This window comes from Pleuronectes platessa, chromosome 7 (genome assembly GCF_947347685.1).
Source record: "Pleuronectes platessa chromosome 7, fPlePla1.1, whole genome shotgun sequence".
Lineage (NCBI taxonomy): Eukaryota > Metazoa > Chordata > Actinopteri > Pleuronectiformes > Pleuronectidae > Pleuronectes > Pleuronectes platessa.
This window is the reverse complement of record NC_070632.1, coordinates 6,921,162-6,940,287: the sequence shown is the minus strand read 5'-3', so window position 1 is coordinate 6,940,287 and position 19,126 is coordinate 6,921,162. Positions and strand designations below refer to the sequence as shown.

General features: G+C 44.4%; 3 protein-coding genes across 3 annotated transcripts in view; 2 read left to right on the top strand and 1 right to left on the bottom strand.

Annotated features, from left to right (window-relative positions):
* Positions 1-1,468: 1,468 nt before the first annotated feature.
* On the bottom strand, positions 1,469-2,942 carry LOC128445169 (cytochrome b-c1 complex subunit Rieske, mitochondrial). Its single transcript, XM_053427996.1, has 2 exons — positions 2,728-2,942; positions 1,469-2,192 (listed from the first exon to the last, which is right to left on the bottom strand). Exons 1-2 carry the CDS (start codon positions 2,837-2,839, stop codon positions 1,582-1,584), a joined length of 723 nt encoding a protein of 240 aa, XP_053283971.1. The 5' UTR covers positions 2,840-2,942; the 3' UTR covers positions 1,469-1,581.
* A 256-nt stretch (positions 2,943-3,198) lies between these two features.
* rxylt1 (ribitol xylosyltransferase 1) lies at positions 3,199-7,778 on the top strand. The gene is made up of 6 exons (XM_053427993.1): positions 3,199-3,423; positions 3,568-3,756; positions 4,905-5,007; positions 5,127-5,441; positions 5,548-5,718; positions 6,344-7,778. The coding sequence occupies exons 1-6, from the start codon at positions 3,276-3,278 to the stop codon at positions 6,744-6,746; spliced, it is 1,329 nt and encodes a 442-aa protein (XP_053283968.1). The 5' UTR covers positions 3,199-3,275; the 3' UTR covers positions 6,747-7,778.
* Positions 7,779-8,237: 459 nt separating this feature from the next.
* The window catches only part of srgap1a (SLIT-ROBO Rho GTPase activating protein 1a), a 76,522-nt gene continuing 65,633 nt past the window's right edge, over positions 8,238-19,126 (top strand). Inside the window, exon 1 of the mRNA XM_053427984.1 lies at positions 8,238-8,688. Coding sequence (XP_053283959.1) covers positions 8,625-8,688 — 64 coding nt within the window. The 5' untranslated portion in view covers positions 8,238-8,624. The remainder of the gene's footprint in view (positions 8,689-19,126) is intronic.

Sequence of the window (19,126 nt, the reverse complement as noted above, 5' to 3'; positions counted from 1 at the left end):
CTGTTGTTTACGAGGGTAAACATACTTATCAGTTGCAGGAATCATTCATTAATTAAGCGTGTAATGGTTCTCATGTTAAAAGTGATTCTGATTGAAGGTCTGACCACATCAGCCTGACTGCAGCTACACTGAAGCACTGTTCTCAGAAATACAGGTACAGCCCACTGTCATATTTAAATGCAGATGATCATGTACGGAGTGACTGTTCAGTGAGACATGTTTTTTGTTTGATGTGCATTACTCAAGTACAAGTGAATATTTATTTTTTACTTTGTGTTCAGTTTATTATATTGCCATCACCTCAAGTCAAATAATGAATTGCTTTCATCAATAAAAGCAAAGAATAAATTGAATTGATCGATTTCACAGGTTAATGCTTACACTGTAAATACACTTACACTGTTATGGTCATCACTAGTGTAACCTGGTCAGTTTGAGACAAACCCAATGAAAGGGAAAAATCTCTCAGTCTGGATTTGGAGCCATATTTCAGAGTGTAGAGGTTTTATACATAGAGCTGTCAGTCGTCTGAGTTCATCTGCTTCCCATTCAGGATGCGATGAATAAGGAGGGTGGCTCACTCGGCAAGAGCCCCAAGAATAACAAAAAATCTGTTAGGGTCGTTTTAATGTATTGTCGAGAAAACTAAATGTTTGCCCTTGCTCATTACATTCTGACATAAGACATCAGAGCCTCATACAGTAGGCCTGTGCCCCTGATGTTAAATTAGTTCACTGATATCTGGGTCTGAGATGAATCTGATAATCAGCCGGGGCCTGTGTTGTTCCTCATTGTGTCTGTGGGGGTTATATTCATGTGCTCTGGCTTCCTCCCACAGTCCAAAGTCATGTAGATTAGATCAATTTGAGATAAACTCTCCTGTAGGTGTTAATTTGTCTTGATATAGGTGTTTGTCTCTACTGTATGTAAACTCTGTGATAAGCTGGTGACCCCCCACCTCTCACCCAATACCCAGTAGATGAGCAGTATAGACAATAGATGAATGTAGCCCTCCTTACACCGATGATCTCACAGCCCCACCAGAAACCAGCTCTTTGGAGCAAACCCATTTTTTAATACAGACGTGGGAAATGTTGGGATTTTAAATTTTAGCTTTTCTGTGTGTCTGTGAAGATGGCACAACCAGAGTTAAATTAGACCTATTTTTTATTATTACTAAGGGGCCAGTGTGCTGTGGTCCACTGACAGAACAATGATAAGTTCATGGGATGAGAGCAAGTTGTTTCCTTTTTACCCCTCATACTGATACAGATTTGCATACCAGGTGTATGTATATATATATATATATATATATATATATATATATATATATATATATATATATATATATATATATATATATACACATATATATATATACACATACACACACACACACATTTATATAATGTTAATACACATTGCACTGCCTGTTGGATGTCTGTGAAGGAAGGATACAATAAAAAAATAAGGTTGGAGATATCTCTTTATTAAATATACATACTTTGTGTCACCCCCAGCTCTTTCACATCGCCATTTAAAAATAAAAATTACAGAGGAACGGCCACTGAGCTCGAGTATTTATCCAACAATGACTGTGTCTTCATCAGGGAACTCGTAGTAGGGAACTTCCAGGTTCAGAGGAGCAGGTCCCTTCCTTATTCTTCCTGAGGCATCGTAGTGGGAGCCATGGCAGGGACAGTAGTAGCCTCCCCATTCTCCGGCGTTGGCGATGGGCACGCAGCCCAGATGGGTGCACACGCCAAGGACGATGACCCAGCTGGGGTTGATCACTCTATCCTTGTCGTGCTCTGGGTCACGCAGCTCCGATAGGTTCACGGCTGCCTCTGTGGCAATTTCCTTCTCCGTGCGGTGACGGACAAACAGGGGCTTTCCTCTCCATTTGAAGGTCATGTTCTTGCCTTCGGGGATGTCACTCAGCTTGACCTCAATCTTGGATAAGGCCAGGACATCGGCGGACGCACTCATGGAAGATACGAACTGGGTGACCACTGTCTTGGCTGCATAGACGCCCACCATGGTGGACGCTCCGGTGACCAGGTAGGAGAACACCCTCCTCCCCTCACTGCTGTCCTGGGATGACTTGTTGGGATCTGAGACATCAGAGCGACGGTAGTCTCCAAAGTCAGGAATCTTGATGTCTGTGTGAGCGAGGCGGATCCCGGCAGGCGCTGGAAATCAGAAGCAACGTGTGGACAGGATATTATTAAATTTCTTACTAAATCATTTATTGCAAAAATAATGGACAAGTAGATGTACACTGAATGTTCAGAGACACACAAACTCTTAACTGTTGGTAAGGGTCATGTAAGGACATGACCGTAGCGATGATTTCATGATCTCTATATTTAGACTGTAGCTGAAGGAGTGCGGTGTTATAAAGGTCTTTGACATCTCACTATAAAGATGCATATGAACCCATCACTTTTATTATCTGCTCAGACTTTAACCACTGATCACGTCGCAGATTGCTGTTACACCAACCATACATGCTACTTCCGGTTAGCTAATGTGGGTCGTAAGCAATAGCGTGATTTTGCAGAAAAGCACCACAGAATAATCAAATACATAAATTGTAGCCATAGCACACTAATGTATCTCTAAGCTGTCAGTTAAAATAGTATTAAAGTATTTACAGTGTTTAACAGTTACATATGTGGGTATGTAGCGGTCCTGGCTAATGTTGTTAGCAGGCGTCGTCCTTACCAGCAGCGGGCACCAGCTCCTTCGCTCCGGGGAAAACCAGGCTTTTAACGGAGTGTTTCGCTGCCTGCATGTGAGGGGACAGAGCCCCGGACCGGGCAGCTACAGACATCATCTCTGCTCCGAACTACTGACAATATTACCCCACGGTAGGGGACACGACCTTCCGTTTAAGAATGCTGCGTGTGTCACCGTGTACTGCGTTTCCAGAAACTAGCTCCGACTCAAGAAGGTTCCGCGTTACGTCAGGCCGTAACGTAGCGCCCCATTAGTGCCTATACTGAAAAATCACTTTGTTATCTAAGTTTACCGTTTATAATTAACACTAGAAATTAAAAAACTACATAAAGATTTTGATAATTGATGTTTATTTAAATTATATCGTATAAATCAAACATAAATTGTAATATTTCTCATAATTTTGTTCAGGCATAGCTCTGAGGCAGCTGTATTCAGGGGTCCTCGTGATGTAAACAAGCGGCCCTCACTCAATACGGTGACGGGAAACACAATGGGGACCTGATAGGGGGGGAATTAAGAAAAAGAAAAAGATGAAAATACCAAAAAGAAAACTATTCCTCCTCATTATTTTCGCGTATGTGGCCTTTTCCCTGTACGCGGCCTATAGTGTCTTCTTCAGCACTAAAGTAATATCCCGTGTTCACAGGGTGGTGCAGAAAGAGCCAGGAGCACCTTCCGGTACGTTTTCTCCACAGCCATCGTATATAGCAGAAAAATAAATGGACACAATCATCACAAACCAACAGCTATAAATCTTTCTTTTATTTCCTGGTGGTATTGAGGTGTTTCCACAATAAATGCATTGTGTGTTGTGTGTTGCAGGTGTCGTCAGAGATGGCCGTGCAGCGGCTCCGTTTCTTGCAGCAGACTGGAATCCGTGGGAGGATGAACAGGTGGAGTACAACTCTGACCTGAACAAGAAGAGAGTCGCCTTCAAACAGCACCTGGGCCGAATCGAGAAGAGCAAAGCCCAGAGATACAAGGTCCAGGTCTGGGGTAAAGCGGCCATAGGTGAGTTGAGGTTGAATGTAAGATGCACAGCAACCGGACAAAACGTTAGTACAGCCTACTGATGCATTTAAATGCAGAGGAATGTGTAGTATGAGGTAAGTTGATGTGCATTTATCAAGTTTAAGTGAATATTTATTGTGAAGAGTATATTCTATAGCCACCACTGAGTCAGTTCCAAAAATTAAAGGTTCAGTATGTTAGATTTAGTGACATCTAGTGGTGAGGTTGCATGTTGCAGCTGAATACCCCTCACCTCACCCTCCCCTTCCAAACATGATAGAGAACCTGTGGTAGTCGTCAGTTGTCATAAAAAATCAAAAGGTGTTTAGTTTGTCCAGTGTGGGCTACTGTAAAAAACATGGCGGCCTCCGTAGAGCGGACCCGCTCCATATGTGAATATAAAGTATTTAAATATAAAGGCTCATTCTAGGGTAAAGAAAACAACAATTTATACAATTTAGGTGATTCCACATTGGAGAAAAATACCAGTAGGATTATTTTATATTCAATCTCTGCCAGTAGATCCATTTCACCTGAATCTTACAAACTGGACCTTTTAAATGTTTGAATCAATAAAACAAAGAAAAAAATATAGAAGATGGTGATTTAGGAAAATTCTTCTAATTAAGATTTTTTCTGATTTTGCTCATTAATTGCAATGATAAAATAATTCAGATGCTTTTGTTATCAATTGTCGATGTTTTCTACAATATTCGTGGTCGTCAGAAAGTAAGGAAAATATACTTAAATATCTAACAAAGGTCTATCTCATTAAAAGTGCACATAAAAGAAAGAACTTCAAAAATGTCTAATAGAAAAATACCTTAACATATTTTTATGCTTAAACAATATCTCTAACCAATAATCCATACTTACATTCAAAGATAATTATCAGTATAAGTATTTTATAGTGTAAAAGTTCAGTATATTTTATTCATCATTATTTATATCAGAGAATGCTGTAATTGTAAACAAAACCTTAATATCTTTAGCTTGAGTTCCCCCCCCCCTTCCCCCTGTGATACACAAGATGTTTAGAAGATTATTACTCTGCTGTGGAAGCATGGCAACATAGTAATTGCGAATCATGGTACTGAGTAGGTTGACACTTTCTCACCAGGAGGATTGAACCTTTATTTTCTCCTCAGGACTTTACCTTTGGGAACACATTTTAGAGGGACCCCTCAACCCTACTGACAAGATAGCGCAATGGCGAGAGGGGCAGCTGCAGTCGGGAAAAATCGATTTCAGGTAATAAGTTACAGATGGGATCATAATTCACAACCTCTACCTAATACCCGCTGATGTAGGCATAATTCTATCACATTGATTTGTTCCTTCTACGTCCCCTCATATCTTTTTGTGTTTAGTTTCTACACAGGTCCTGCTGTGGTCCAGGGCCATGTCCCTGTGGACATGCACAGCCTGGTCCTGGTTCTGAACGGTCGTGAAGAGCAGAAGGTCTCTTACTCCACACGCTGGCTGGAGCACGTTCAGACTCTGGTTCAGTCCCGCACCGTGTTGCATGTGGCTGTGGTCCTGTTGGGCAACGAGCACTGCAACAACGCCTGGATCGGCCCCTACCTAAAGAGAAACGGGGGCTTTGTGGACCTGCTGTTTGTGGTGTACGACAGCCCCTGGGTCAACGACAAAGATGTCTTCCAGTGGCCTCTCGGTGTTGCTACGTACGTCCTCCCTTAGCAGTCTTCAGCAACAAAAACTTACACCATGTCTTCTTAAATTAATACCATTATCTAACGTGTTGCTCCGTTTTTCCTTTTCTCTGTGCAGATACAGACAGTTTCCTCTGATCAGGCCCAATCCCCAGTTGATTACCTCCAGCAGACCATACCTCTGCAACTTCCTGGGAACTGTTTACAAAAATTCCTCCAGAGAAACACTAATGCAGGTGCTGAAACAGCCGGGCATGGATAAGGAATGCCTCACCACTGCCAGAGAGAAGTGAGTCATGATTCTTTGAGTAATTGAGTAAAGATTTTACATTTTATGATCATTTTATTGACTGATTGTTTAAACGGTCGTATAAAGAATTCCATCCCTACTGTTTCCAACTTAACATAAACATAAATAATAATATTCAGGATAATTATATTTAGGATTTGAAACAGCTCAGGCCTTTTGTTTAGTATTAGCGCTAGAATTTATCTTGAAGTAAACACCAAGTAGGGATTTGGTACAAAAAAGACTTGAATATGAGAAAATTCTACTTAACATCTAAATTTAAACGGTTTGAAAACTGTCCCCACACATTTCAGGCTGCTCTTCACTTTGACTTGATGGTGTTTTTGTAGAATGTAGAACGTACTCTGGCTATTTTATTCTGCTTTTGCCAGGTTTAACTCCTGCACGTGACATATAATACATTTTTCTAATTGTTCTTATTATTTAATAAGGACATGACTATTTTAAACACAGCCTTTCTTTAGTTGTATATCGTATTAACTTAAAAATGGAATTGAGGTGAGAGAACTACTTACGGTCTTGATGGAACAGTAAAGGAACATAGTGTCTGTCTTGTGTATTTATCACAGTAGGTTAAGTGTTCTCTCTTCCCTTCTGGCCTCAGGTGGCTCCCTCAGGAGACAGGAGACAGTCTGAGACACTATCAGACAGCTCTGGCCCAGAGTGAGCTCACCCTCTGCCCAGTCGGCATCAACACAGAGTGCTACCGCATCTATGAAGCCTGCTCTTATGGCTCGGTGCCCGTGGTGGAAGACGTGCTGACTCCTGGCACCTGCGCCGCGGGGCCCGGCTCCCCGCTGCGTCTCCTCAAAGCCGCGGGAGCCCCCTTCGTCTTCATCAGTGACTGGAAAGAACTGCCGGCCATCTTGGAGAGGGAGCGGGCGATGAGTCAGGAGCAGAGGGTGGACAGGAGGAGGAGGCTGCTGGAGTGGTACGGCAGTTTCCGTCAGCAGATGAAAGAGCGGTTCACCGAGGTCATCGAGGAGACCTTCTTCAAAAGCGCTTGACTGCAGCTTAATTAACAAACCTTTTCAGTATCAACAGGGATAACATTAAACAGTGAATTGTTTACTTTATTGTGGAAGAACGTGATGTACTACTGGAATAGTGAACGGTGTGATTCTCGTGCAGGTTATTATTAAACAATTATGTTGTAAAGTTTTAAACTTGTCAGTTTCAGTCCTGTAAACGGACTCCATGGCGTTACTATATATTTATTATTTAAATCTTTAGGATTTGTGAAATGTTCAGACATTTGGAGATTACGGATAAGATGCTGCCTTTGCTTTTTGAGGTAATTACGTTATTATAACTGTTTCATATCTCTGTTTATACGTTCTTAATATTGTCTTTTGAGCAAATACTAAACATTTGGTGTAAAATGAGAGAATGTGTTTTTAGATCTTGTTTTGTTGAAAATGGTACATGAATCTATTTTGTATTGTGAGCAGCTAGAAAACTGATTTGGTGTATGTGGCATGTTCTGGTCAGAACATAACAAAATAATTGTTTTGTGTCTATTTATTTCAGTGATGTGCTGCATGGGTTTTGTTTTAGATGGTGCAATTAAAATGAAATGGAGTTTTGTCCCGAGGAGACGTCAGTGAAGGGGCTTGTCCTGTGGCTTCAGATCCCCTGCAGAGGGCGCCGCAGTTCCAGTTGTGTTTAAATGTGAAGCTGAAGCTTTTTGAACGAAGGAGAAAAAACATTTGACTTTCGAAAAAAATCACCACAGATCAAATAATGTCATGGGGCCTGAAGCATGTATGTAGGTGCTATGTGTTTACAATACTAAATAGATATACCATATGTGATAGTATGATATAGTAGCTGTAACACACAGCTACAGTTGTAGCCTGTTTGAATGCATGGGTGTAAGAATACTTCAATTTGAACTTCATTTGTATTCATACTTCATATCCCTCCTGGGAAAGCAGTGGATATCCTTTTTTTTTTTTTTAACTATATCCCATGGGACGTTAATGTGTTGCCTGTTTATTTATTATGAAATAAAAACAATAAATGGCTTTTATATGACATCTCACGCTGAGGAAAATCTATTTTGTGTGAAGCAGAATTTTGAAGTTCCAGTCCGCTCCACTGGTCTCCACTGGTGTCCACTGGTCCCTCCCTCTCCTCTCCCTGCCTGGCTCCGGCTGCCGTGCGCTGCAGCCCCGTCTGCCTGCTGGGAGTGCTGTGCGTGCGTGTGTGTGTGTGTGTGCGTGTGTGTGTGCGTGTGTGGAGGGGGGGAGTCAGAGAGGGAGAGACCGTCGAGGGACAACCAGTCAACCAGTGGGGGGGAGGAAGTGTGAGTGTGCGTGTTTCCCAAAGAACTGGGAAACCACTACGAAAAACTACACGCGCGCACGATTCAATCCGATTTCTCAGACCCCATTTTTTTTCCACCGGACGCGTTTTGCGCACGACTTTTACGCGGAGCTGTGGAAACGTTCCACGGAGACTGAAACTTCACGACTGTGTTTGCCCCCCCCCCCCCCCCTCTTCGTCTTCTTCTGTGGTAGCAGCACCAGCAGCTCTGTTGGCTGTTGGCTGTTGAGCCGGCCGCTCCTGCAGTTGCGTGGATCCATTGGTTGGAGCAGGATTGCGCATCGGCCCCGCCGCGTCTATCCGCCGCTGATCCACAGGGAAGCTGAACAATGAGGGACTGAGACCGCGTCCCTCTCGCTTGTTGCTGAGCTAAACCCGCTCGCGCTCCGGTTCCGTGACTTTCTCGCGTCTTTTTTTATTTTGTATTATTTGCTGCTGCGTATTGGGGGAGCAGGATGCGTCGGCTCCTTTAGGATCCCGCTTGTTGACAAACATTTTTTTACTTCTTCCCTCCTCCTCATAAGAAGTTTGGCCGTGCGGACACGAGAAGACAGAAAATGTCCACGCCGAGGTTCAAAAAGGATAAAGAGATAATCGCGGACTACGAGAGTCAAGTGAAAGGTAAGAGACATGTTTAGAAACCGGGGAGAGGCCGTGAGTCATTAGAAAAAGTTGTCCCCCCTCTTTTAAATGTGTTTATTGCAAAGCAAAAGGGAACGTGTATAACTTCAATAGTCGATCTTCATAGAAATTTGCTAATAATCTTCCCATGGTGCAGTTTTATGGGATAAAATATTCATGGGTGCAATTCAATGGAAGTGAAAGGTATTACCAAAATAAAAGGAATTGCTAATTCCCTTCAGGTGTGGCTCTTAATTCTTTTGTTTTACTTCTTTTGCACGTGAAAGCCTCTTAAAGTGCTCAGCCCCCCCCCCAAAAAAAGAAAGCTGGAGATCCCTATCATTCACCAATCAAATCATCTGCACTCAGACTGCTTGTCCAATCAAGTTCCCCTCGATTTATCTGCTGGCACACACATGCTGCCATTACTGCTTGGACTGGTGCAGTTTTATCATGTTGTTAACAACCTGTTATGAGCCTTTTGGAGCTGCCGCCTTGTTCCCACAGCAGGATCCGGCCACTGAGGAGCACAAGTTCAGAGAGAGAGAGAGAGAGAGAGAGAGAGAGAGAGAGAGAGAGAGAGAGAGAGAGAGAGAGAGAGAGAGAGAGAGAGAGAGAGTGTGTGTGTGTGGCTCAGGGGCACATCAGAAGAGCTGGGTGCCCATGCTGGGGTTCTATTTCAGCCATCCTCTCCCCTCTCTGTGATGCCACATACTGCTGCCCCTGGAGCCTTTGGTTTAAGTGGGTGATTTCCAGGCACCACACTGATGCTGTACCACCCTAACTTATCCTGTGTCCCCAATTGAAGCAGCCCCCCCCCCCACATTCAAACATACATGCAGAGCGGTAGCTGGTTCCCAGTCCACCCAGCACAGGAAAAGAGGCAGTAGCTGCTCCAGGGGTAACCATGGGGACATGGCCCCCAGCCACTCAGCTCTGCTCTCCGGCTCTGTTAGCACGCTGAAACACAACCTATCCCCCCCCCCCCCCCCCCCCCCCTATCCAACCTCAAAACCCACAGGACAGTGAGGAGGAGGAGGAGGGGGGGATAGGTGAGCAGGGGTCGGTGGGGATTAGGGAGGAGGAAGGGGGTCGATGTCGCTTGGAGGAATTAGAACACAGCATGTGGCCGAGCACAAGTTCTCATTTGCAAGGAATGCTCAGCACCCCCCCCCCCCCCACCCCACTTTCTTCTCTACCGAGAGAGTGACTCAGGGCTTTTAGTCGATATTAGGGGATGATGCACAGTCATCGGGGATGCTGAACGAGAGATTACGAGGCCGCCCATTTGTCACGCAGAACCCAGCGGGGTGATAACAACAACAACAACAACAACAACCTGATGATGAGAGGAGCTGTTGCTCGATGGGACCACCGGAGCCCCAGTTAATAAATGTTACCGTGTTTTGTTTTGTTGAAGATGCAGGATTCAGGTTTTGAGGGCAATTCACTGGGGCTCGCCGTGCATTGTAAATATTGTTGTTGGGATATATTTTTTTTTATTAAGCTGAAGAGAACATCACAGGTAGCGGGGAGTCATTTGCATAAAATACTCTACTGGTATGTTTTGCAATGCAAATATCTTGTGGGTAGTCACTTTGAAGGGGGCTTTATTTGATCAGATCTGCTTTATTGATCCCCGGGAGAAACTGGGTCTCATTACAGTTCTCCAACCGAGAATAGAAATATATATACAGACCAAAGACAATAATAAATAGAAATAAGTAATATAGATAAGTATATAAAATATGTGTGTTATGTGGATTATACTGCTCTACATACATACTGTCTATATTATGATATGCAGCAGCTAAGTGGTTATTGTAATAAATGATGGTCAGTGTATTGGAGGAGCTGTAAAATCGGATGGCCACAGACAGGAACGACTTCCTGTGGTGCATCTTGGTGGAATATGTCTGTGGCTAAATGTACTGTTGTGCTTAGCCAGCACGTCGTGAGGTGGATGGGAGACGTTGTCCAGGACATCCTGTGAGGTGGACAGCATCGTCCTCTGCTGACACCGATGTCAGAGAGACCAGCTCCGCCCCAGTAACCTCACTGGTCCTCCATATCAGTTCATTGATTATGTCCGCCATGGAGGTTATGTTTCCAGTGCTGTTTTTTTGCAGGATCTTTCAAAAAAACGCTGAGTCCTGGTGGACTGATGAGATATGGATCAAGGTAGAGACGATTTAACGTCTGGAGTCGAGTTGGTGCATTTTTGGGACATTTTTGTGTGTTTCTCCCAATTCTCAAGAAATAACGCAGAGATATTGATGAACATTTTTTGTTGAGTGCTTATATCTGTCAACAGATGCAATTTAGTGCGTATCTTGATAATTTTTCTTAAGAATTTGATCTCCAAACTGGTTCATCCAATGTGGTCATCGTGGCCAATCAGCCTTAGCAGAGGTGTGAACCTTCCGAGTGCCCTTCTCTTTGACTTTATCACAAAGATCTTATGAAACCATGGGCAGACATATTCAGGCCCAGTGTATCATCTGTACTAAACCTTTATGTTTATGCTTGTTGTATAACAAGTAGGTCAGATGACTTCTGCAAACACAGACACTGTTTATTTGGGAATAATCGCTGCCAGGCTCATTAGCAATTCAGCAGTTGGTAGCAGGGAAAAATGCTTCGTAATGTAGTAACATGGCTTTTTGATTCCAGTCGACATAAAGCGCTCTGTTCCCGATCTCACAGCTGTAAAGCGTTTTATGAGTGAAAGAAGTTTTCGGTGATAATGACTAGGAGCACATCTGGAGTGAAGCTGTGATAGCCAGAGGTAGATCGCTGAACAACAAGCAGCCCGGAAAACAGCTGGAGCTGATGTCAGGTCTTTTGGCCTTTTGGCTCGTCTGTATCGTTGCTGAAAAATGATTCTCACAATATCTGTCACGAGGACTCAATGTTACTAGATATGTCTTGCACAGCTTTTCTATAGCCTGGAGCCCTACTTCCTGGTTTTTATAGGGGACATATGCACCACGGTCATGTGCCACCTTCCAATTACCCAGCAGCCTTTCTGTCTGAGTTGCTGTTTTATACCCATCCGATTTCAGTGTTTTCCAGAGTCGCAGTGAGAGAGATTGTTATTCAAGTCAGCAGATGCGAGGAATTTAATGTAATTTTCTTTGGTGATTGTCTGAAGGCCTCCTTATGATGGTTGACACTGCTCTTCCGAGTCTGTCATTTGTCATTCGGCTGAAATTCCTACCCTAACCCTTTTATTTTTCAACCTCCCACAGAGGAATTAAGAACTTTTGTCATTTTGACGGTTCAAGGAAACATTCCTTTTCTGAAAACAGCTCTGTGGCACCAGAATTCCATTTTTGCTAATTGCTTTAATTGGCATCTACATCAAGACTCGGCTCGTTTTCGGAAAAACAAAAACATTCAGAAGATTTGGTTAAGACAGTGGAATTTGTTAATTTGCTTCACAGTGCCCGTCGGCTGCACTCAATTTAAGCCATTTTAAGGCCGTGGGTCGTCTGCATGCTCTGCTTGGCTCTGTGTCTGTGGATCGGGGCAAAGCAGCACTGCCCTTGTTTTGTCTCGGGCAAAGTGTTGCTCTGATGTCAGTGTGTGGCTCGCTGATTGTGTCCGTGGGGGTCGTGACTCCGCGAACTGGAACCCTTGAGCTTCTGACAGGGCTCCTCTCCAGCATCATCATAAAGCCCGACCCCGCCCTTTGACCTGCCCTCACTGTCGTTTGAAATCGGAGCTCTGCTCTGCTGCGTCCTCAAAGGGAGGGTTCTGCAAATGTTAGTATGCAGAGGGATTAGCTGCGGTTGTGATTATCTTTGAAATTAACAGAATTTGTCTTGTGATTTTTATTTTGGAATAAAAATCGGTAATAGTAGGAATTGTTGTTGTATAATTGTGTGGCAGAAGATGAGCTTGTATGTGTAGATAACTGTGTATCACACAAACCAGATGTCGTGCAAATATGACATCTGGAACCTGCTGAATCTGAGCTGTAATTATGTTTAAACTGGTCTTTTGTGGATTTGAGTGACATAAATCCAGTTCAGCATCAGACATGTGACATGTGGAGGGTGTGGTGCACTGAAAGTGTTAGCTAAGACCTGTACAATTATTATTTGATTCACACATGCAGCATGTTGAAATGGTCACCATTTCATGCTTGATGTTTTTGGGTAAAAACAATATCTAGAATTTATAAGAAAACAAGTTAATGAAAACTTCTGGGACCATTGCCACATTGAGTCCCTGAAGCCAATTGAAATGTTGTGGGATTTGGATACAATTCCCTAAACTTTCCTCCTCTTGGCCCTGCTGTCTTCTTTTTCTATATTTTGCTCCTTAAAACATCTTAGTTAGATAATGAACTATTGCAGAATTTAGTAATTTGTCACGTGCCTCTTTTAAACAGTAATCCCAATTTATGACCATGAATTGGCCCATCCTTATGTGGACCTTGCTTGCCTACACTGAACTAGTGAGTGATTTTTAGATGGCATGGCAATGTTACCAACCTAACTAGTTAGTTTAGTTAAACACTGAATGCAAATGGAAACTAATCTTAAATTAGCTATTGTTGTCAAACCTCAGTCTCCTGATTCTAAGTCCCGTGTCACCTAGTCACTCATCATTACTTGTTCTTTGCATGTGTTGGTTTTTAGAATAAATCCAACAAGGTCGTTTTCAAACCAGCCGAACACTGAATGAAAACTGAAAATAATAATTCAGAATAAAAGTGAGCATAACAACAGACTGGTGCATTAAACTCCATTCCTGCCATGCGAGCTAGATTCTCAGTCTGTTTCCTTGGGAGCAGTTATGTGTCAGCATCTGTCGCACCATGCAGGCTTTCCATTTTACACAGGCATTGATCTGGCTCTTTAACTACCTCCAACACCGCTGGCATACAGGTAGAACAGTGAATGAACAGTGCTGGCAGAACAAAAATCCGGACATCCCTAAAAGAGACACAAATACTTTCAAACTTCCTGCAGCAGTTTAGTTGTACCTAATAGTCCAGTATGGGTGTTGGTGTGTTTCTGATGCCTTCTGCTAAAAGCCCCTAAAAGAGGTGTTAACAGAGTCTAAAGGTTGAAAGCTCAGTGGAATCCTAACGCATCCTGGAGCAGCAACACACCATTCACACGCAACACCATTCACATGCTTAACATCTGATTTTACCGCCCCATCTTCCAGAAGTGATCTTAGCATGTTTCCTGGGGTGTGGTGTTAGTGGCTGTTTGTATACGGGCGTGCGCTTTGCATGGGCGGGTGAATAGTTATTGACGGAACCATCTGTGGCCACTCGCCCTTTTTGCAGTTTAATAAACTCAACCGAGCACAAGCGAGGCTTCACATCCCCTGCTGTGCTTTTCATTGTCACCACAAAGGCCACCAGGACATTACTGCACCCCCCCCCCCCCCCCCCGACCCTAACCTCCCCCTTCAAGAAAAGAAGCGAAACCAAACCCTGACCATTCCCCCGCATCCCCAAGCCAAACAGAAAGGCTGCAGTTCCCGAGGTACTACTGCTGCTGAAGACAAAAACCAGAAGCTCTGTGTATTGTCTGCAGTTGTAACCGACACTGGTTAATTCAGTTTCTTCTCAGAAGGGATCAGATCCAGCCCAGTGCAGCGTGACGCCGACTGAGATGGTTCTACCCATGAACACAGCGAAATGTGAACCATTCTTTTGACTGAAGTGGCTGCACATGACATGTTCTGCTGCTATTTCCCGCTCCAACTCCAACCCCACTCTCTGCTGGTGGTGCTGGGGCATGGGGAAGAATCCCACCATGGGACCAGTATTCCTGGTAATGAGCTGGATGAGATTCAGTGAGTAGCTACAGTGCATTAGCTTATAGGACGTACAGGGTGTTAATTGAATTGGACGGTGCTTAAGAACGAAAAACAAGAATTAAAACTAAGGGGAAAACAGTTAAATGATAAAAGGGAGGTTTAAGGCTGATTAGGGAGATTTTGGCTTCTCCCTGGACAACTTTAATTCCTTAGAACCACTGCTGGGGCCCAGCAGATGGATGGACAGGAAGGCAGACAGACACAGTTTGACCATCAGGCCAGGCTGCTGCCCGCCACCCAGTAGGGCTGGATTAGGAGGAAGGAGACTGGGGGGGGGATGGGAAGGGACAGTATGAGGTCAGTGCAGAAATAAGTGAAGGCGGATGTCGTAAGCCTTGACTTGGTTGACTTGTTTTAATCTGTTTCGCTGTGTGTTCAGCTGATTCATCTGCCGGCCGTAAGCCGTTTTCTGCATTAAGCGGTGGCGAAAGCTTTTTAAGACAAGTGTAAACATGCTATAAGAAGAGACTCTCATCGGTTCTTATTTCCTGCGTTCACTTAAACAATGTGACATCTGCCACTTGGGCTTCCTCTTCTCTGTGTCAAAGGTTTTTTACTCACCGTGGAAAATCTGTTCACAAGCTGTGGCTCAGGTACTAATGTCTTTAATCAACCAGTTCCTGTTTCTTCATGTACTCCCACTGGAAAAGCCTGGTGGTGATTATGTAATTGTAGTAAGCAAAGCTAAATTATAAACTAGCCTGCTTATCAGTCTTTTGAATCACTATTGGCATTTTTACAACCCCACAAAACAAACTAGTTTTCCTGAAACCTCATTTCAAACTTAAAGCACTTTATTGACTTTATCTGATCCTGGGTCTTCAGCTGTGTTTGTATATCTCTCTGTACTTCTTATACGAAACATGTCATAGTTGAAAAATAACCTTAGCAAGTTTATAATCTTATCTAACCTGTAGGATTTCTACAACAAATGTCTGAGAAGAAATGCTCATCTTCAGAAGTATTCCAATTCTTACTTGCGAGCCCATTTCAAACTAAATCAGTTCTCAAAGTGAACAGTACAACATATTTTTTTCATATATTATATCTTATGGGACTTTATCTCTCTTAATGTTGATAAAAACCCTGTAAATTTCAGCATTGAATCTTTAATTTCTGCCATCAATCATTTCTCTGTCTCACACACACACACAGAAAACAAATTTAGACATCATTTTTTAATCTGATAAAATCGAGGTGTTAAATGCAGTTTCCGTGAGGTGTAAAGTTTCACACGGCGTCTGTCCCTCCACCCTCTGTCGTAAACTCTCTTTCCTATCCACCCCCTTAACACTGATGAACAGAAGTTTAATTTACTGATCTGGTCCCCCTCATCTCCTCCCCCACTCTCCTTTCTTCTGCCTTGACCCCACGACCTGAGGGAATCAATAGCTAGAGAAACCACCCCTCAAGGCACGGCTGCTACGTTGGGCCGCCCCCGAGGAGAAGTTTGAGGGGTTAATGGTGTTATAAAAAATAAGCGATCAATGAAACGTCAACCGGAGGCTGCATCTCTTTTGCATCTGTTAGCCTGACTGATTATAGCTCGAAGCTAAGACGCCAACGCTCTGGGCTTTTATTTTGAAGTTGTCATTGCTGCTGACACCCTGAAATGTCCACGTCGTTCAATGTGGACACATCGTCCTCCACATCGGGTCTGTTTTTAGTCGAGCGGAGTGGAGCTGGACAAAGTTTCCCATGGTCTCAGCTCTGAGCTCATCGCCCTCACAATAGAGGCTCATTGTGGGCTGCAGCAGGAGTGGGCCCGGGCCGAGCTTGCAGCCATTGGTGGTGTTCTCGCGGCCACAGGCAGATCTTGTGAGCTCTGGTCTGAACTCTGAGCCACGCCCCCCCCCCCCCCCCCCCGCGATGGAAACTGGAGCCATGCTGTGGTTCCAGTCACACATACGTGGGGTGCTTGCAAAAAAAAAACAACCATTTTACAGATAAAGATCTCTCTCAGCCACGACTGCTCCGTGTGTCCTGCTCCCGTGGTCACACATGGGGAAAGTCTCACTCCTGCTTTGCCTGCTTCATGTCCCTTCACACTCACTCAGTTCCCAAGTTTCTCCGTGGCTTGCATCCACGTTGAAATAAACTAAACGTGACAGATGAAGCTATGTATTTATACCCCCCCCCCCCCCCCCTTCTATCTTCTGGGGTATTTATGAAGCTTCTACTTTTCCCTGAAAGCTCCCCAACTTCTCTGCAACGCTGGTCTGCTGTTTCCAGAAATAGCGCAATTATTTAATCGTCATGAGACCTCATGCCATGTGGTTATTATGCAACAGATGAAATAGCGGATAGTTCTTTCATATCTTCTTGCCTCTGGTTTACAGTCAGATGAAAGCAAATAATCCAGCTGAGTCATCAACTGTTTCTAGCACACTTACACACACGCCCACCCACCCACACAGCAGACTGATTAATACGAGAAGCCGATAAGTAAAATGTTCCATGAAATACTTCTAGTATTGGGTTTCGGTCTCCTGAAGCCCTTTGTGTATCCTCTGGCTGACCACCTGCTGGTGGTCTTCTGTCCACGACAACTCGACCCGCTGGTCACCAAACCGCTGACCTCTGACCCCTGACCCGAGTCCTCGGACCGCCGTTCCGCCAGCTCTGTTCAGTCAGATGGATTTGCCGGTCGTGCTGATGGCAGAGATTGTGGATTCCCTTTGGCGGTTCCAACTAATAATTAACGATTATCAATCGTGTGTAACTTCGCTGCAAAGTAACTGGCCCACAGGTTCCTGGAAAGTGTAGCTCTCCTGAGATATTGGCAGCTTGATAAACTAAATTCCTATTTCTGTTTCCATCGCATCGTAAGAACTGTGAAGGTTCTGAGTCTCATAACGTGCAAGAAAAACATGTTGTTCTTTTTTATTTACCGTGGTAGAACTCTGATGCTTGGGTGAATGTAGGTCTTGAGTACGTAACCGTGATGAAACAATCGGTAAATTGTTTCTGTTGTAACTCACACTGCTTCCTTCTGTTTTATTCTCACATGCTCTCTGCCCGGCGACAGCTTTCTTTATCGTCCATGAACATTTCAAGAAGCGTACATCTCTTGTTCTAGTCCTCGTCTGGTGGCACCATCGGTCCGTCCCCTGAAGGACCCGGCCTCACAGACCGCTGCATGAGGCTGCTGCTCAGTTCCAGGAGAACCTTGTCGTGTCATTTCTTTTTCTGGGTGGATCTTTTTAGGTTAGGATGAAGTGGAGCACACTGCTCTCTTCAAAAAGTCCCTGTGGACTCCCTGACAGCCCATTTTATTATAGCTTAATAGGAGCAAGAGCTGCAAAGCAAAGTTAGTTTTTTATATCGGACCAGTCTGAAAATAGAACCAGGTTGATGGTGTCCTGGTCTGCCTTTTTCTCAGAACCTTTTAGTGGTGTATAGCCTTTATAAATATATAGTATACAAATGTGTGTGTGTTTGTGTGTGTGTGTGGATCCCTTAATTATAGATTGTAATCTCCGTTTGGAGGAGGACAGAAATGACTGATGCATCATCATAGCTTGGAACAATTCAAATTGTCAGCTCTGTGTGTGTGTGTCAGCTGCTCAGCTGGACACAGGCGCTGTGGACATGCCTCATATATCTTACTTTTTAATCAGGCTGTGTGGAGGAAGCTACCCTCTCCCCTGGGGTCCTGTGATTTGTCCTGGTTAATGGCGTGTCAGAGGGGCGTGATGCATGGAAACCTGGGCTAGGTGTGTGGGGCGTGCGTGACTGGACACACACCGAACAGAGGAACGGGTGGCCTCTCTCTCCCGGCTCTGTGGTAGACCCAAAAAAGAGAAAGCCCCAGTCTTGCTCGCTGCGGTGTAGAGAAACAAAAGGGCAGTGAAAGCTGATCTGTCTGTTCTTTTCTTCCTCCTCGCTCTTTGTCTCTCGCGCTCCGAGCAGCTGCCCCGAGGTCGATTACATTCTCCGGCCGCGCTCGACTCGTGTGGTAATCCGAAAGCACCGGGTGGATCTGTGTGGCGCTGCTTCCTGCAGGCGAACCTGGCGTTCGATGTCACCTGTCCAGTCATGTCAAGCTGGACAAAGGCCTTTAATGAGACATTTCTGACAGACATTTTTTTCCCAGTGGAAGACTTGTCATTGCAGCACCTGAGAGTCAAACCGAGGGTCTGCTCTCAGAGTCAGCCTCAGAGAATGGGGAGGGCTGGAAGTTAAAGGCTCCCTCAGGGTGGGTCGGGGGGGGATAACAGTACATAACTCTGTCCCTTCCTCCATATTGACTTCCACTATAATTATCTGGAAATGAGGTCTTTTGTGAAAACGTCTAATTTCCCAGTGGTGTGTGTGTGTGTGTTGGAGCTGATCGCATCAGCCTGTCTTGGCTCCTGTTGCCCTGTGATGAAGGGGGGGGGGGGGGGGGGTCGTCACTGTTGATTTCCTCATTCTCCGCAGCTCGTCTTTCACCACAGATGCCTGGTGAGAAACCAATCCCTGCTGGCTGAGAGAGGGACTGTGACCAGGGGACAGGCTGGTCCACAGGCTGCAGGACATTGGCTCTGAAACCTAACTGACGGGAAAGTACATTTTGGTTTGCGCAATATTCTTTCTCTGAGAAATGTTC